Below are 18,257 nucleotides of genomic sequence, written 5' to 3' on the forward strand. Positions count from 1 at the left end.
GGAGAATTTGGGGGGTCCCGGGGGGGCGGCGGCGGGGGCGGGGCCGGGGGCGGGGCCTCCGTGGCCCCCCGAGTCCAGCAGCACCGAGGCGCTCTCGCGGAGGCTGTGGCTGCTCACCAGGCGGGGCCCTGAAATGGGGAAAAAACCCAAAACCACCCAAAATTTGGGGTTGGAAATCATAAAAATCACAGAGGGGGGGAAAGTTGGGGTTGGGATGGGAAAAATTCAAGAGGTGAAAAAATTGCGAAGGGAAAGGGAAAAAATGAAGGTGGGTGTTGACAGCAGGGCTTGGGCTGCAATTTCACCCCAAAATCCCACCCGAAATATCCCCAAAACTTCCCCCAAATCCTCTCCAAAACCCCCCAGTTCCCCCCAAACCTCCCAGCCCTGCGGTTGGGATGGGAAAAATTCCGGGGGTGGGAGGTGAAAAAATTGAGGGGGGGGAAGGGAAAAAATGAAGGTGGGTGTTGCCAGCAGGGGTTGGGCTGCGGTTTCACCCCAAAATCCCACCCGAAATCCCCCCAAAACTTCCCCCAAATCCTCTCCAAAGTCCCCCAATTCCCCCCAAACCTCCCAACCCTGGGGTTGGGATGGGAAAAATTCAAGAGGTGAAAAAATTGCGAAGGGAAGGGGAAAAAATGAAGGTGGGTGTTGACAGCGGGGGTTGGGCTGCAATTTCACCCCAAAATCCCACCCGAAATATCCCCAAAACTTCCCCCAAATCCTCTCCAAAACCCCCCAATCCTCCCAACCCTGGGGTTGGGATGGGAAAAATTCAAGAGGTGAAGAAATTGCGGGGGGAAGGGGAAAAATGAAGGGTGGGTGTTGACAGCAGGGGTTGGGCTGTGGTTTCACCCCAAAATCCCACCCGAAATATCCCCAAAACTTCCCCCAAATCCTCTGCAAACCCCCCAGTTCCCCCCAAACCTCCTTTAAATACCCCCAACCCACCCCAAATCCCCCTTTAAACTCATTTAAGTCCCCTTTTAACTCCCCAAACCCCTTCAAACCCCCTTGAAATTCCCCTTTAGCCCCCTCAAATCCACATTTAAACCCCCCCAAACTCCATTTAAATCCCTTTAAACTCCTTTAAATCCCCAAAAACCCCATTAAACCCCCCCAAAACCCAATTTAATGCCCCCAAAATCCCCTTTAAACTCCCTGGCCATCACTCACCGGTGATCTTGGCCTTGAAAGGGCTGCCCACGATGCGGTGGGACCCCAAAACCCCCTCAAAACACCCCCAAAACCCCCCAAAAATCCCCCATAAATCCCAATTTAAACCCCCAAAATCCAAATTTAACCCCTCAAATCCCCATCCCCAGGACTCACCGGTGATCCTGGCCTTGAAGGGGCTCCCCACGATGTGGTGGGACCCCAAAACCCCCTCAAAACACCCCCAAAAACCCCCCAAAAATCCCATTTAAACCCCAAAATCACCCGTCCCCATCACTCACCGGTGATCTTGGCCTTGAAAGGGCTGCCCACGATGTGGTGGGACCCCAAAACCCCCTCAAAACACCCCCAAAAATCCCAATTTAACCCCTCAAATCCCCGTCCCCATCACTCACCGGTGATCTTGGCCTTGAAGGGGCTCCCCACAATGTGCTGGGGCCCCAAAAACCCCCCCAAAATCCCATTAATCCCAATTTAAACCCCCAAAAATCCAAATTTAACCCCTGAAATCCCCATCCCCATCACTCACCGGTGATCTTGGCCTTGAAGGGGCTCCCCACGATGTGGTGGGACCCCAAAAACCCCCCCAAAATCCCATAAATCCCAATTTAAACCCCCAAAAATCCCAATTTAACCCCTCAAATCCCCGTCCCCAGGACTCACCGGTGATCTTGGCCTTGAAGGGGCTCCCCACGATGTGGTGGGACCCCATAATCCCCTCAAAACACCCCCAAAAATCCCAATTTAAACCCCCAAAATCCAAATTTAACCCCTCAAATCCCCGTCCCCAGGACTCACCGGTGATCTTGGCCTTGAAGGGGCTCCCCACGATGTGGTGGGGCCCCCCGAATTTGATGGTGATGAGGTAACTGCCGGGGGCCATGGGCGTGTAGCTGACCCGGAAGCCCTCGGGGCACTCGTGGCACTCCATGGTCACCTTGGAGGGACCCTCGATGGTCACAGCCAGAGCTCCCGGGCCAGCCTTGGACGTGTTCACCACAAACTCGGCCGGGGAGCCTGAGGGACACCCCAAAAATCACATTGAGGGGGCACAAGTTCCATGGGGTTCATGCAGACCCCACTGAGAAACCTCCAAATCCCCACAGGAATCTCATGGAGAACTCCCCAAATTCCGTGGAGATCATTGAGGAAACCCAAATTCCATGGAGATCATTGAGGAAACCCAAATTCCATGGAGATCATTGAGGAAACCCAAATTTCATGGAGATCATTGAGGAAACCCAAATTCCACGGGGGTCATGCAGACCCCACTGAGAAACCTCCAAATCCCCACAGGAATCTCATGGAGAACCCCAAACCCCAAATTCCGTGGAGATCATTGAGGAAACCCAAATTCCATGGAAATCATTGAGGAAACCCAAATTCCACGGGGGTCATGCAGACCCCACTGAGAAACCTCCAAATCCCCACATGGAGAACCCCCAAATTCCGTGGAGATCATTGAGGAAACCCAAATTCCACAGGGTTCATGGAGACCCCACTGAGAAACCTCCAAATCCTCACAGGAATCTCATGGAGAACCCCCAAATTCCATGGAGATCATTGAGGAAACCCAAATTCCGTGGAGATCATTGAGGAAACCCAAATTTCATGGAGATCATTGAGGAAACCCAAATTCCACGGGGGTCATGCAGACCCCACTGAGAAACCTCCAAATCCCCACAGGAATCTCATGGAGAACCCCAAACCCCAAATTCAATGGAGATCATTGAGGAAACCCAAATTCCATGGAGATCATTGAGGAAACCCAAATTCCACGGGGTTCATGCAGACCCCACTGAGAAACCTCCAAATCCCCACATGGAGAACCCCCAAATTCCGTGGAGATCATTGAGGAAACCCAAATTCCACAGGGTTCATGGAGACCCCACTGAGAAACCTCCAAATCCTCACAGGAATCTCATGGAGAACCCCCAAATTCCATGGAGATCATTGAGGAAACCCAAATTCCGTGGAGATCATTGAGGAAACCCAAATTTCATGGAGATCATTGAGGAAACCCAAATTCCACGGGGGTCATGCAGACCCCACTGAGAAACCTCCAAATCCCCACAGGAATCTCATGGAGAACCCCAAACCCCAAATTCCATGGAGATCATTGAGGAAACCCAAATTCCACGGGGTTCATGGAGACCCCAAAAGCCCACCTGAAAGTATCCCCAAAATCTCAAAATCCCAAAATCAGACCCCACCGAGGAACCTCAAATCCCATGGAGATCATTGAGAAACCACAAAATCCATGGAAGGAGGAGTTGGAACCCCACATTCCATGAAAGGAGAAGATTTGACCTCCAAATTCCATGGAAGGAGAAGATTTGACCCCCAAATTCCATGGAAGGAGGAGTTTGAACCCCAAATTCCATGGGGAGGGGGTTCAGACCCCTCTGAGAACCCCAAAATTCCCCATTTTCCCCAAAATTCTCATTTTTTTCCCCTCACATTCCACACCTCTGGTGCTGCCCTCTGGGCCAGGCCTGTAGGCCAAGACTGGGCCTGTCCCAGATCCCTCCCAAATTCCCATTTTTCCCCCTCAAATTCCCAGTACCTGCAGTGCCCCCAGCCCCATAACCTCCCAAATTCTAATTTTTTCCCCAAAATTCCCATTTTTTCCCAAAATTCCCATTTTTTCCCCTCACATTCCATGGCCAGGCCCGTAGGCTGAGACCAGGCCCAGATCCCTGGCCTGTCCCAGATCCCTCCCAGATTTCCATTTTTCCGCCAAAATTCCCATTTTTTCCCTCAAATTCCTGGTACTTCTGGTTCCCTCCCATTCCCTCATCCCCTAAATTCACATTTTTTCCCCAAAATTCCCTTTTTTTTCCCCCTCACATTTCATCCCTCTGGTGCCACCCTCCAGTCCAGGCCTGTAGGCCGAGACCAGGCCTGGCTCCCCAACCTGTCTCAGATCCCTCCAAAATTCCCATTTTTTCTCCAAAATTCTAATTTTTTCCCCCTCAGTGGTGCCCCTCCACACTCCCTCACCCCCTAAACCCCCATTTTTTCCCAAAATTCCCATTTTTCACCTCAAATTCCGTACCTGTGGTGCCGCCCTCCAGGCCGGGCCCGTAGGCCGAGACCAGGCCCGGATCCCCGGCCTGTCCTGGCTCTCCCACCCGGACCTTGAAGGGGCTCCCGGGGATGTGGGAGCCCTCGAACTTCACGTCGATGGAGTAGACGCCGTTCTCCCGCGGGATGAAGCGCACGGCGTATTTGTCTGGGGAAAAGAGACCCCAAAATTAAACTTGAGATCCTAAAATTATCCCCAAAATTATCCTTGAAATCCCAGAGATCCCAAATTTCCGTGCGTGGATTTGTCTGGGGAAAATGGATCCTAAAATTAAATTTGAAACCCCAAAATTACCCTTGAAACTCTGGAAATCCCAAATTTCTGTGGGCGGATCTGTCTGGGGAAAATGGATCCTAAAATTAAATTTGAAACCCCAAAATTACCCCTGAAACTCCAGAAATCTCAAATTTCTGTGGGTGGATTTATCTGGGGAAAATGGATCCCGAAATTAAACCCGAGACCCCAAAATTGTCCCTGAAACTCCAGAGATCCCAAATTTCCGTGCGTGGATTTGTCTGGGAAAAAGAGACACCAAAATTAAACCTGAACTCTCAAAATTAAACCTGAGACCCCAAAATTGAACCTGAAACCCCAAAATTATCCCGGAAAATTCTGGAAATCTCAAATTCCTGTGGGCGGATTTGTGTGGGGAAAAGAGACCCCAAAATTAAACCTGAGACCCCAAAATTGAACCTGAGACCCCAAAATAATCTCTGAACCCCCAAAATCGCCCCTGAACCCCATTTTTTATGGGAACTGGGCAGATTTTGGGCTGGAATTGAAGATTTTGGGTCGGAATTTGCTGATTTTTATGGGAACGGAGTAAATTTTGTAGGAATTCTCCATTTTTTGGGGGATTTTTGGGGTGTCCCTCATGTGGGGTGACCCCAGAACTGAGACACCACCCTGGGGCTGGGAACTGGGCAGGATTTTATGGGAATTTGCAGATTTTGGGGTGAAATTTGCCAATTTTGACGTGAAATTTGCAGATTTTTGTAGGAACGCTCCATTTTCTCAGGGATTTCTGGGGATTTTTGGGGTGTCACTGCAGATTTTGGGGTGTCCCTCACCTGAGGTGACCCCAGAGCTGCGACACCACCCAGAGCCCCCATTTTGAGGAGGAATTTGCAGATTTTGGGGTGGGATTTGCCAATTTTGCCGTGAAATTTGCAGATTTTTGTAGGAACACCGGATTTTTTTGGGGGAGATTTTGGGGTTCAGCCCCACATTTTGGGGTGTCCCTCACCTGGGGTGACCCCAGAACTGAGACACCACCCTGGGGCTGGGAACAGGGCAGGATTTTCTGGGAATTTGCAGATTTTGGGGTGGAATTTGCCAATTTTGATGTGAAATTTGCAGATTTTTGTAGGAACACCGGATTTTTTGGGGGAGATTTTGGGGTCCAGCCCCACATTTGGGGGTGCCCCTCACCTGGGGTGACCTCGGAGATGTGGCACTCCTCCACGGCCCCCGAGGGACTGTGAACTTTGGCGTCCAGGGCGCCGCGGGCCCCGTTGAGGCTGACGGCGAACGAGGCGGGCTGGTGAACCTTGAGGCCCGATTCCTGCGGGAACACCCCAAAAACGGGTCAGGCACCCCAAAAACGGGGCTGGCACCCCAAAAACAGGGTCAGACACCCCAAAAATGGGGTCAGACACCCCAAAAACGGGTCAGACACCCCAAAAACGGGGCTGGCACCCCAAAAACGGGGTCAGACACCCCAAAAATGGGGTCAGACACCCCAAAAACGGGTCAGGCACCCCAAAAACGGGGCTGGCACCCCAAAAACGGGGCTGGCACCCCAAAAATGGAGTCAGGGACCCCAAAAATGGGGTCAGACACCCCCAAAAATGAATCAGGCACCTCAAAAACGGGGTCAGACACCCCAAAAATGGGGTCAGGGACCCCAAAAACGAACCAGGCGCCCCAAAAATGGGGTCAGACATCCCAAAATCGGGTCAGACACCCCAAAAATGCATCAGGCACCCCAAAAATGGGGTCAGGGGCCCCAAAAACGGGTCAGACATCGCAAAAACGGTCAGACCCCCCAAAAATGGGGTCAGACACCCCAAAAATGCAGTCAAGCACCCAAAAAATGCATCAGGCACCCCAAAAATGGGGTCAGGGACCCCAAGAACGGGTCAGACATCGCAAACACGGGACAGGCACCCCAAAAATGGGAATGGCACCCCAAACATGAGGTCAGACACCCCAAAAACGGGACAGGCACCCCAAAATCGGGGTCAGACACCCCAAAAACGGGGTCAGACATGCCAGAAACGGGGTCAGACATCCCAAAAATGCATCAGGCACCCCAAAAACAGGTCAGACACCCCAAAAATGGGTCAGACACCCCAAAAATGGGTCAGACACCCCAAAAATGGGTCAGACACCACAAAAACGGGACAGGCACCCAAAAAACGGGGCTGGCACCCCAAAAACGGGGTCAGACATGCCAGAAACGGGGTCAGACACCCCAAAAATGGGTCAGACACCACAAAAACGGGACAGGCACCCCAAAAACGGGTCAGGCACCCCAAAAACGGGACAGGCACCCCAAAAACGGGGCTGGCACCCCATAAACGGGGTCAGACATGCCAGAAACGGGGTCAGACACCCCAAAAATGGGTCAGGGACCCCAAAAATGCATCAGGCACCCAAAAAATGAACCAGGCACCCCAAAAACGGGTCAGACACCCCAAAACAGGGTCAGGCAACCCAGAAATGGGAATGGCACCCCAAAAATGCATCAGACACCCCAAAAATGGGTCAGACACCTCAAAAACGGGGCAGACACCCTAAAAACGGGGTCAGACACCCCAAAATCGGGGTCAGACACTCCAAAAATGAACCAGGCACCCCAAAAATGGGTCAGACACCCCAAAAACGGGGTCAGACACCCCAAAAATGGGTCAGGGACCCCAAAAACGGGGCTGGCACCCCGAAAACGGGGTCAGACACCCCAAAAATGGGGTCAGACACCCCAAAAATGAACCAGGCACCCCAAAAACGGGTCAGGCACCCCAAAATCGGGGTCAGACACCCCAAAAATGCATCAGACACCCCAAAAATGGGGTCAGACACCCCAAAACCAGGAATGGCACCCCGAAAACGGAGTCAGGCACCCCAAAAAAGGGTCAGAACCCCCAAAAATGCATCAGGCACCCCAAAAACGGGTCAGGGACCCCAGAAATGGGAATGGCACCCCAAACACGGGGGCAGGGACCCCAAAAATGGGTCAGACACCCCAAAAATGCATCAGACACCCCAAACACGGGGTCAGGGACCCCAAAAACAGGGCTGGCACCCCAAAAACGGGGTCAGACACCCCAAAAACGGGGTCAGACACCCCAAAAACGGGACAGACACCCCAAACATGAGGTCAGACACCCCAAAAATGCATCAGACACCCCAAAAATGCATCAGACACCCCAAAAACGGGGTCAGACACCCCAAACATGAGGTCAGACATCCCAAAAACTGGACAGACACCCCAAACAGGGTCAGACACCCCAAAAATGGGAATGGTACCCCAAAAACGGAGTCAGACACCCCAAAAATGCATCAGACACCCCAAAAATGGGAATGGCACCCCAAAAACGGAGTCAGACACCCCAAAAACGGAGTCAGACACCCCAAAAATGGGAATGGCACCCCAAAAAGCCCGGGGAGCCTCCCCCACAGCCAGGGGGCCGCACAATGGGGGGGAAATGGGGGAAAAATGTAAAGAAAGGAGAAAAAATAAGAAAAGAGCAAGAAAAAAGCAACAAAAGGCCGGGAATTCATCACCCAAAGCACAAAAATAGAAACAGCCCAAAGAAAGAGAAAAAAAGATGAAAAAACCCCAAAGAAATCCAAAAAAAAACCCAAAGAAATCCCAAAAAAAACCCAAAGAAATCCCCAAAAAAACCCAAATAAATCCCAAAAAAACCCAAAGAAAGGGAAAAAAACCAAGAAAAAAACTCAAAGAAATCTCCCAAAAATGAAAACAAAAAACAAAGAAAGAGAAAAAAAAAAAAAAAAAAAAGAAAAATACCCCCCAAAAAACAAACCAAAAACCAAGCAAAGAAAAAGAAATAAAACAAGAAAAAAACCCAAAGGGAACTCAAAGAAATCCCACAAAAATCAAACAAAAAAAAAGCAGAAACAGAGAGAAAAAAAATAAGAAAAATAAAAAAAAAACAAAACAAAAAATCCCCCCAAGAACCAAAAAACCCAAAGAAAGAGGAAAAAAAACCAAGAAAAAATCCCAAAGAAAACTCAAAGGAATCTCCCAAAAAAATAAATAAAAGAAATAGAAAATAAAACAAAAAAAAGAGAAAAAATAACAAAAATCAAACAAAAAAACCACAAATAATTCCCCCAAAAGCCAAAGAACCCCAAAGATAAAGAAACAAAAAAACCCCAAAAAGCTCCAAAAAAACCCCAAAATCCCCCAAAAAACAAAGAGGAAAAACAACAAAAGAAACCCAAAAAAATCAACATCAAAAACCCCAAAAGAAAGAAAAACAGCCCCAAAATAACTCAAAGAAACCCCCAAAAAACCAAAAATAAACCAAAAATAAACCCCAAAAACTCCCAAAAAACCCAAAGAAAGAGAAAAATCCCTCCCAAAAAAATCCCACAAAAACCCCAAATAAAACCCCACAAAAAACCCAAAACCTCCCAAAGAAAGGGAAAAAAACCCCCAAAAAATAAAAAAAAAAAATCTTCCAAAAATGCCCCAAAAATCCCAAATAAACCTCCATAAAAACAATAAAAAAGATCTCAAAAAACACCAAAAAAACCCAAAAAAGAACTCAAAAAAAAAACAAAAATCAACAAGAAAAACCCAAAATAAATCCTCGAAAAATGCTCCAATAATCCTTGTTAAAAAAAAACCCGAAAAGCAAAAAATTTTCCCCAAAAAATCCCAAAAGAATTCCCCAAAAAGCCCCAAAAAAGCAAAAAAAATCCCAAAAAAGCCAAAAAAATCCCAAAAAAGCCAAAAAATCCCCAAAAAAATCCCACAAAAACCCCAAATAAAACCCCACAAAAAACCCAAAACATCCCAAAGAAAGGGAAAAAAAACCCCCAAAAATTTTAAAAAAAATCTGCCAAGAATGCCCCAAAAATCCCAAATAAACCTCCATAAAAACAATAAAAAAGATCTCAAAAAACACCAAAAAAAACCAAAAAAGAACTAAAAAAAACCAAAAATCAACAAGAAAAACCCAAAATAAATCCTCGAAAAATGCTCCAACAATCCTTGCCAAAAAAACCCCGAAAAGCAAAAAATTTTCCCCCAAAAAATCCCAAAAGAATTCCCCAAAAAGCCCCAAAAAAAGCAAAAAAAAATCCCAAAAAAGCCAAAAAATCCCCCAAAAAAATCCCACAAAAACCCCAAATAAAACCCCACAAAAAACCCAAAACCTCCCAAAGAAAGGGAAAAAAAAACCCAAAAAATTAAAAAAAATCTTCCAAAAATGCCCCAAAAATCCCAAATAAACCTCCATAAAAACAATAAAAAAGCTCTCAAAAAACACAAAAAAAAAAAACCAGAAAAGAACTCAAAAAAAAACAAAAAAAGGGAAAAAAACCCCAAAAATTCAATTTGGGGCAGAAAAACCCCAAAATTTCATCCCAAAAATTCTGGGAAAATTGGAAAATTCCAAAATTTCCCAATCCCAAATTTGATTTTTTGGGGAATAATCCCAAATTCCCAACCCCAAAGATTTTTTGGGGGGAATTTGGAAAATTCCCAAATTTTCATCCCAAAATTTTGGAGCGTTTGGAAAATCCCAAATGTTTTTGGGAGAGGAAAATCCCAAATTTTTATCCCAAAAAAATTTTTTTTGGGGTGGAAAACCCCAATCTCACCCTAAAAAAAATGGGGAAAGTTGGAAAATCCCAAAATCTTCAAAAAATTGGGAAAATTGGAAAATCTCAAATTCTCACCCCAAATATTTGGGAAAAAAAAAAAATTGGAAAAATCCCAAAACCTCACCCTGAAAATTTTGGGGGAAATTGGAAAATCTCAAATTTTCATCCCAAAAAATTGGGAAAATTGGAAAATCCCAAAAATATTTTTGGGATGGAAAATCCCAAATTCTCACCCTAAAAAAATTTGGGAAAATTGGAAAATCCCAAAAATATTTTTGGGATGGAAAATCTCAAATTCCCACCCCCAAATATTTGGGGAAAATCGGAAAATCTCAAATTCTCATCTCAAAAATTTTGTGAAAATTAGAAAATCCCAAATTCTCATCTCAAAAATTTTGGGAAAATTAGAAAATCTCAAATTCTCACCCCCAAATATTTGGGGAAAATTAGAAAATCTCAAATTCTCCTCTCAAAAATTTTGGGAAAATCGGAAAATCTCAAATTCTCATCTCCAAAATTTTGGGAAAAATCCGAGAAATCCCAAATTCCCCCCCAAATCCTCCCCCCAAAATTCCAAATTTTCTCATTTAAACCCCAAATCCTCCCAAATCAGACCCCTGGGGGAGCCCCAAACCCCAAAATCCCAAATTTTTATTTTTGGGATTTTCCCCAAAATTTGGGAATTTTTGGGGAGGGGTTTGAGGGTCCCCAAAGGGGGGGGGGGAGATTTTGGGGTCCCCCCCCGACCCCCACTTACCTGGGGGGGGGAGGGGTCAGCGGGGCCCAGAGGGGACCCCGGCCCCGTTTTGGGGCAATTTTGGGGTTTTTTGGGTCCCGCTGAGCCCCCCCCGCCCCCCCCTGTTCAAAGCCTTTAGCAGCGACACCAGAGAGACCCCGGCACCCCCAAAAGGGGCTGGGCCAGCGCAGGGACCCCAAAACTGCCCCAAAAATTGCCCCTAAACTGCCCCAAAAACTGCCCCAAAACTGCCCCAAAAACTGCCCCTAAACTGCCCCAAAACTGCCCCTACACTGCCCCAAAAACTGCCCCAAAACTGCCCCTAAACTGCCCTAAAGCACCCCAAAAACTGCCCCAAAAACTGCCTCTAAAGCACCCTAAAACTGCCCCAAAAACTGCCCCAAAAACTGCCCCAAAGCACCCCAAAAACTGCCCCAAAACTGCCCCTAAAGCACCCTAAAACTGCCCCTAAAACTGCCCCAAAAACTGCCCCAAAAACTGCCCCAAAGCACCCCAAAAACTGCCCCAAAACTGCCCCTAAAGCACCCTAAAACTGCCCCTAAAACACCCCAAGAACTGCCCCTAAACTGCCCCAAAAACTGCCCCAAAAACTGCCCCAAGAACTGCCCCTAAAGCACCCCAAAACTGCCCTAAAGCACCCCAAAACTGCCCCAAGAACTGCCCCTAAAGCACCCTAAAACTGCCCCAAAAACTGCCCCAAAGCACCCCAAAAACTGCCCCAAAAACTGCCCCAAAGCACCCCAAAAACTGCCCCTAAAACCCCCAAAATTTCCCCTACAAACCCAAAACTGTTCCTGTAAACTCCAAAACTTCCTCTAAAAACCCCAAAATCTGCCCCTACAAACCCCAAAACTTCCTCCAAAAACCCCAAAATCTGCCCCTACAAACCTCAAAACTGCCCTACAAACCCCAAAACTTTCAGCTGCAAACCCCAAAACTTCCTCCAAAAACCCCAAAACTTCCTCCAAAAACCCCAAAATCTGCCCCTACAGATCCCAAACCTGCCCTGCAAACCCCAAAACTTCCCCTAAAACCCCAAAGTTTCCCCTAAAACCCCAAACTCTGCCCCTACAAACCCCAAAACTTTCAGCTGCAAACCCCAAAACTTCCCCTAAAACCCCAAAACTTCCTCCAAAAACCCCAAAATCTGCCCCTACAAACCCCAAACCTGCCCTGCAAACCCCAAAACTTTCAGCTACAAACCCCAAAACTTCCCCTAAAACCCCAAAATTTCCCCTACAAACCCCAAAACTTCCCCTAAAACCCCAAAACCTGCCCCTACAAACCCCAAAACTTTCAGCTACAAACCCCAAAACTTCCCCTAAAACCCCAAAACTTCCCCTACAAACCCCAAAACTTCCCCTACAAACCCCAAAACCTGTTCCTGTAAACTCCAAAACTTCCTCTAAAAACCCCAAAACTTCCCCTACAAACCCCAAACCTGCCCTGCAAACCCCAAAACTTTCAGCTACAAACCCCAAAACTTCCCCTAAAACCCCAAACTCTGCCCCTACAAACCCCAAAACCTCCCCCAGTCCCGCGGGGGCTGCGCTGGCCGGGCCCCCCCCGCTCTGGGGGTGTCCGTGCTGGATTTTTTTGGGGTTTTTTGGGGGTTTTTTTTGGGGTTTTTGGGGTCTCCAGGTGCCTCACCTGAAGGCTAGAAACAGTCAGACGCCGCGCGGCGTCGCTGGGGGCCGAGGCCGTCACCACGAAGGGGCTCTCGGGGATGTGCTCGTCGTTGAACTTCACCGACACCTCGTAGTCACCTGCAGGGATTGGGGTTAGTTGGGACCCCAAAAACCCCAAAAAACCCACCCTAAAACCCCAAAATCCTGCTCAAAAAAATCCCAAAAATCCCGTTACAAAAACCCCTAAACTCAGCTCTGTCCCCTCTCTCGGGGATGCGCTGTCGGTGAACTTCACCCACACCTCACAGTCACCTGAAGGGATTGGGATTAGTTGGGACCTCAAAAACCCCAAAAAACCCACCCCAAAAACCCCAAAATCCCACCCCAAAAACCTCAAAATCCTGCTCAAAAAATCCCAAAAATCCCACCCCAAAAACTGCTCCTGTGTCCTTAAAAATCCCCCAAAACCCGGCTCTGTCCCCTCTCTCGGGGATGTGCTGTCATTGAACTTCACCCACACCTCGGAGTCACCTGAAGGGATTGGGATTAGCTGGGACCCCAAAAACCCCAAAAACCCCAAAATCCTGCTCAAAAAATCCCAAAAATCCCGTTACAAAAACCCCTAAACTCAGCTCTGTCCCCTCTCTCGGGGATGTGCTGTCGGTGAACTTCACCCACACCTCGGAGTCACCTGAGAGGGGATGGGGTTAGCTGGGACCCCAAAAACCCCAAAAATCCCACCCTAAAAAACCCAAAATCCTGCTCAAAAAATCCCAAAACCCCCAAAAATCCCGCTCCAAAATCCCCCAAAACCCGGCTCTGTCCCCACTCCCGGGGATGTGCTGTCATTGAACTTCACCCACACCTCGTAGTCACCTGGGAGGGGATGGGATTAGGGTTTGGGACCAAAAACCCCAAAATCCTGCTCAAAAAAAATCCCAAAATCCTGCTCAAAAAAAATCCCAAAAATCCCATCCCAAAAACTGCTCCTGTGTCCCTAAAAATCCCCCAAAACTCAGCTCTGTCCCCTCTCTCGGGGATGCGCTGTCGGTGAACTTCACCCACACCTCGGAGTCACCTGAAGGGATTGGGATTAGTTGGGACCCCAAAAACCCCAAAAACCCCAAAATCCTGCTCAAAAAATCCCAAAAATCCCGTTACAAAAACCCCTAAACTCAGCTCTGTCCCCTCTCTCGGGGATGTGCTGTCGGTGAACTTCACCCACACCTCGGAGTCACCTGAGAGGGGATGGGGTTAGCTGGGACCCCAAAAACCCCAAAAACCCACCCTAAAAACCCCAAAACCTTGATCAAAATTCCCAAACCCCCCAAAAATCCCACTCCAAAATCCCCCAAAACCCGGCTCTGTCCCCACTCCCGGGGATGTGCTGTCATTGAACTTCACCCACACCTCGTAGTCACCTGAAGGGATTGGGATTAGTTGGGACCCCAAAAACCCCAAAAAACCCACCCTAAAAACCCCAAAATCCTGCTCAAAAAAATCCCAAAAATCCCGTTACAAAAACCCCTAAACTCAGCTCTGTCCCCTCTCTCGGGGATGCGCTGTCGGTGAACTTCACCCACACCTCACAGTCACCTGAAGGGATTGGGATTAGTTGGGACCTCAAAAACCCCAAAAAACCCACCCCAAAAACCCCAAAATCCCACCCCAAAAACCTCAAAATCCTGCTCAAAAAATCCCAAAAATCCCACCCCAAAAACTGCTCCTGTGTCCTTAAAAATCCCCCAAAACCCGGCTCTGTCCCCTCTCTCGGGGATGTGCTGTCATTGAACTTCACCCACACCTCGGAGTCACCTGAAGGGATTGGGATTAGCTGGGACCCCAAAAACCCCAAAACCCCCAAAATCCTGCTCAAAAAATCCCAAAAATCCCGTTACAAAAACCCCTAAACTCAGCTCTGTCCCCTCTCTCGGGGATGTGCTGTCGGTGAACTTCACCCACACCTCGGAGTCACCTGAGAGGGGATGGGGTTAGCTGGGACCCCAAAAACCCCAAAAATCCCACCCTAAAAAACCCAAAATCCTGCTCAAAAAATCCCAAAACCCCCAAAAATCCCGCTCCAAAATCCCCCAAAACCCGGCTCTGTCCCCACTCCCGGGGCTGAGCTGTCGTTGAACTTCACCCACACCTCGTAGTCACCTGGGAGGGGATGGGATTAGGGTTTGGGACCAAAAACCCCAAAATCCTGCTCAAAAAAACCCCAAAATCCTGCTCAAAAAAAATCCCAAAATCCTGCTCAAAAAAAATCCCAAAAATCCCATCCCAAAAACTGCTCCTGTGTCCCTAAAAATCCCCCAAAACTCAGCTCTGTCCCCTCTCTTGGGGATGCGCTGTCGGTGAACTTCACCCACACCTCGGAGTCACCTGAAGGGATTTTGGGGTTAGGGTTTGGGACCAAAAACCCCAAAAACCCACCCTAAAAACCCCAAAACCTTGATCAAAATTCCCAAACCCCCCAAAAATCCCGCTCCAAAATCCCCTAAAACCCGGCTCTGTCCCCACTCCCGGGGATGTGCTGTCATTGAACTTCACCCACACCTCGTAGTCACCTGAAGGGATTGGGATTAGTTGGGACCCCAAAAACCCCAAAATCCTGCTCAAAAAAAATCCCAAAATCCTGCTCAAAAAATCCCAAAAATCCCGTTACAAAAACCCCTAAACTCAGCTCTGTCCCCTCTCTCGGGGATGCGCTGTCGGTGAACTTCACCCACACCTCACAGTCACCTGAAGGGATTTTGGGGTCTGGGGTTTGGGACCAAAAACCCCAAAATCCTGCTCAAAAAACTCCCAAAATCCTGCTCAAAAAATCCCAAAAATCCCAACCCAAAATCCCCTAAAAATCCCGCTCCAAAATTCCCTAAACTCGGCTTTGTTCCCTTTCTGTCCCCTCTCTCAGGGATGTGCTGTCATTGAACTTCACCCACACCTCGTAGTCACCTGAAGGGATTTTGGGGTTAGGGTTTGGGACCAAAAACCCCAAAAACCCACCCTAAAAACCCCAAAACCTTGATCAAAATTCCCAAACCCCCCAAAAATCCCGCTCCAAAATCCCCTAAAACCCGGCTCTGTCCCCACTCTCGGGGCTGAGCTGTCGTTGAACTTCACCGACATCTCGTAGTCACCTGGGAGGGGATGGGATTAGGGTTTGGGACCAAAAACCCCAAAATCCTGCTCAAAAAAATCCCAAAAATCCCACCCCAAAAACTGCTCCTGTGTCCCTAAAAATCCCCCAAAACCCGGCTCTGTCCCCACTCCCGGGTCTGAGCTGTCGTTGAACTTCACCCACACCTTGTAGTCACCTGCGGGGATTTGGGATTAGGGGAAGGGGTCTGACCCCAAAAACACCAAAATCCTAAAAATCCCACCCCAAAACCCCCAAATCCCATAAAAAAACCCATTAAAACCCCTTAAAAACCCCCCAAAAAACCCCATAAAAACCCCATAAAACCCCAATCCTGCACTGACCGGGCTCCTGCACCCCGCAGCACCCGTCCTTGTGGTCCTTGAAGGCAAAACCCCAAATCCCACAGAACCCCTCAAACCCCATAAAAACCCCCCCAAAACCCCATAAAAACCCCAAATCCTACAAAAACCCCATAAAAACCCCAAAATCCCACAAAAACCCCATAAAAAACCCCATAAAAACCCCAATCCTGCACTGACCGGGCTCCTGCACCCCGCAGGACCCGCCCTTGTGGCAAAACCCCAAACCCCATAAAAACCCCATAAAAACCCCATAAAAACCCCATAAAAACCCCATAAAAACCCCACAAAAACCCCATAAAAACCCCAGAAAAACCCCACAAAAACCCCATAAAAAACCCCAAATCCTACAAAAAAACCCATAAAACACCATAAAACCCCAAATCCTGCACTGACCGGGCTCCTGCACCACGTAGGAGACCCCGCAGGACCCGTCTTTGTGGCAAAACCCCAAATCCCATAAAAACCCCAAAAAAACCCCATAAAACCCCATAAAAACTCCATAAAAACCCCGTAAAACCCCCAAATCCTACAAAAATACCCCAAAATCCCACCAAAACCCCATAAAAACCCCATAAAAACCCCAATCCTGCACTGACCGGGCTCCTGCACCACGTAGGAGACCCCGCAGGACCCGTCCTTGTGGCAAAACCCCAAACCCCACAAAAACCCCATAAAACCCCCAAATCCTACCAAAAAAAACCCATAAAAACCCCATAAAAACCCCATAAAAACCCCAAATCCTACAAAAAAAACCCATAAAACCCCATAAAACCCCAAATCCTGCACTGACCGGGCTCCTGCACCACGTAGGAGACCCCGCAGGACCCGTCCTTGTGGCAAAACCCCAAACCCCACAAAAACCCCATAAAACCCCCAAATCCTACCAAAAAAAACCCATAAAAACCCCATAAAAACCCCATAAAAACCCCAAATCCTACAAAAAAAAACCCATAAAACCCCATAAAACCCCAAATCCTGCACTGACCGGGCTCCTGCACCACGTAGGAGACCCCGCAGGACCCGTCTTTGTGCAAAACCCCAAATCCCATAAAAACCCCATAAAAACCCCAAATCCCACAAAAACCCCATAAAAACCCCGCAAAAACCCCATAAAACCCCCAAATCCTACAAAAAACCCCATAAAACCCCATAAAAACCCCAAATCCTGCACTGACCGGGCTCCTGCACCACGTAGGAGACCCCGCAGGACCCGTCCTTGTGGTCCTCGAAGGCGATCTCGGCCTTGCTGGGACCCTCGACGGCGATGGAGAGACCCCCGGCGCCGGCCTCGCGCGTCCAGATGCTGAACTCGGCTGGGGAGGGGGAAAACGGGGGTCAGGGAACCCCAAAAACCCCAAAAATCACCCCAAAAAACCCCATAAACCAGGGCTGTACTGGGAAAACCCCAAAAACCCCATAAATTCCCCCATAAGGACACCGAGAACCCCGGCCCCGCACTGTGGGGCTGGACACCAAACTCGGCTGGGGAGGGGGGAAAGGGGTCAGGGAACCCCAAAAACCCCAAAAACCACCAAAAACCCCAAAAACCCCAGAAACCATGGCTGTGCTGGGAAAACCCCAAAAACCCCATAAATTCCCCCATAAGGACACCGAGACCCCCGGCCCCGCACTGTGGGGCTGGGCACCAAACTCGGCTGGGGAGGGGGGAAAGGGGTTCAGGGAACCCCAAAAATCCTAAAATTCACCCCAAAAACCACCCCAAAACCCCCAAAAACCCCAGAAACCACCCCAAACCCTGCAGTGTGGGGTAAATCCGACAAATTCCCCTATAAGGCCACAGAGACCCTTGGTCCCATCCCATTTTTGGGGTCCCCCTCCCCATTTCCAGTGCCCCCTCCCCATTTTCAGGGTCCCCCTCCCCATTTTCGGGGTCCCCCTCCCCATTTTTGGGGTCCCCCTCCCCATTTTCCAGCATTCTTCCCTCATTTTCAGTGCCCCCCTCCCCATTTTCAGCACCCCCCTCCCCATTTCCAGTGCCCCCATCCCATTTCCAGTGCCCCCTCCCCATTTCCAGTGCCCCCTCCCCATTTTCAGTGCCCCCCTCTGCATTTTCAGTGCCCCCCTCCCCATTTTCCAGCATCCTTCCCTCATTTTCAGTGTCCCCCTCCCCATTTTCAGTGCCCCCTCCCCATTTCCAGTGCCCCCCTCCCCATTTCCAGTGCCCCCCTCCCCATTTTCCAGCATCCTTCCCTCATTTCCAGTGCCCCCATCCCATTTT

General features: G+C 48.9%; 1 protein-coding gene across 1 annotated transcript in view; it reads right to left on the reverse strand.

The window, feature by feature from the left end:
* Positions 1-3: 3 nt before the first annotated feature.
* Positions 4-18,257, reverse strand: part of FLNA (filamin A) — a gene marked incomplete at its 3' end in the record, with an annotated part of 93,231 nt that continues 74,977 nt past the window's right edge. Inside the window, exons 41-46 of the mRNA XM_058822313.1 lie at positions 17,194-17,331; positions 12,534-12,649; positions 5,696-5,828; positions 4,235-4,411; positions 1,975-2,193; positions 4-128 (exon numbers count right to left, since the gene is read on the reverse strand). Of these exons, the coding sequence (XP_058678296.1) occupies positions 4-128; positions 1,975-2,193; positions 4,235-4,411; positions 5,696-5,828; positions 12,534-12,649; positions 17,194-17,331 (908 nt within the window). The remainder of the gene's footprint in view (positions 129-1,974; positions 2,194-4,234; positions 4,412-5,695; positions 5,829-12,533; positions 12,650-17,193; positions 17,332-18,257) is intronic.

This window comes from Ammospiza caudacuta, chromosome 32, assembly GCF_027887145.1.
Source record: "Ammospiza caudacuta isolate bAmmCau1 chromosome 32, bAmmCau1.pri, whole genome shotgun sequence".
NCBI lineage: Eukaryota > Metazoa > Chordata > Aves > Passeriformes > Passerellidae > Ammospiza > Ammospiza caudacuta.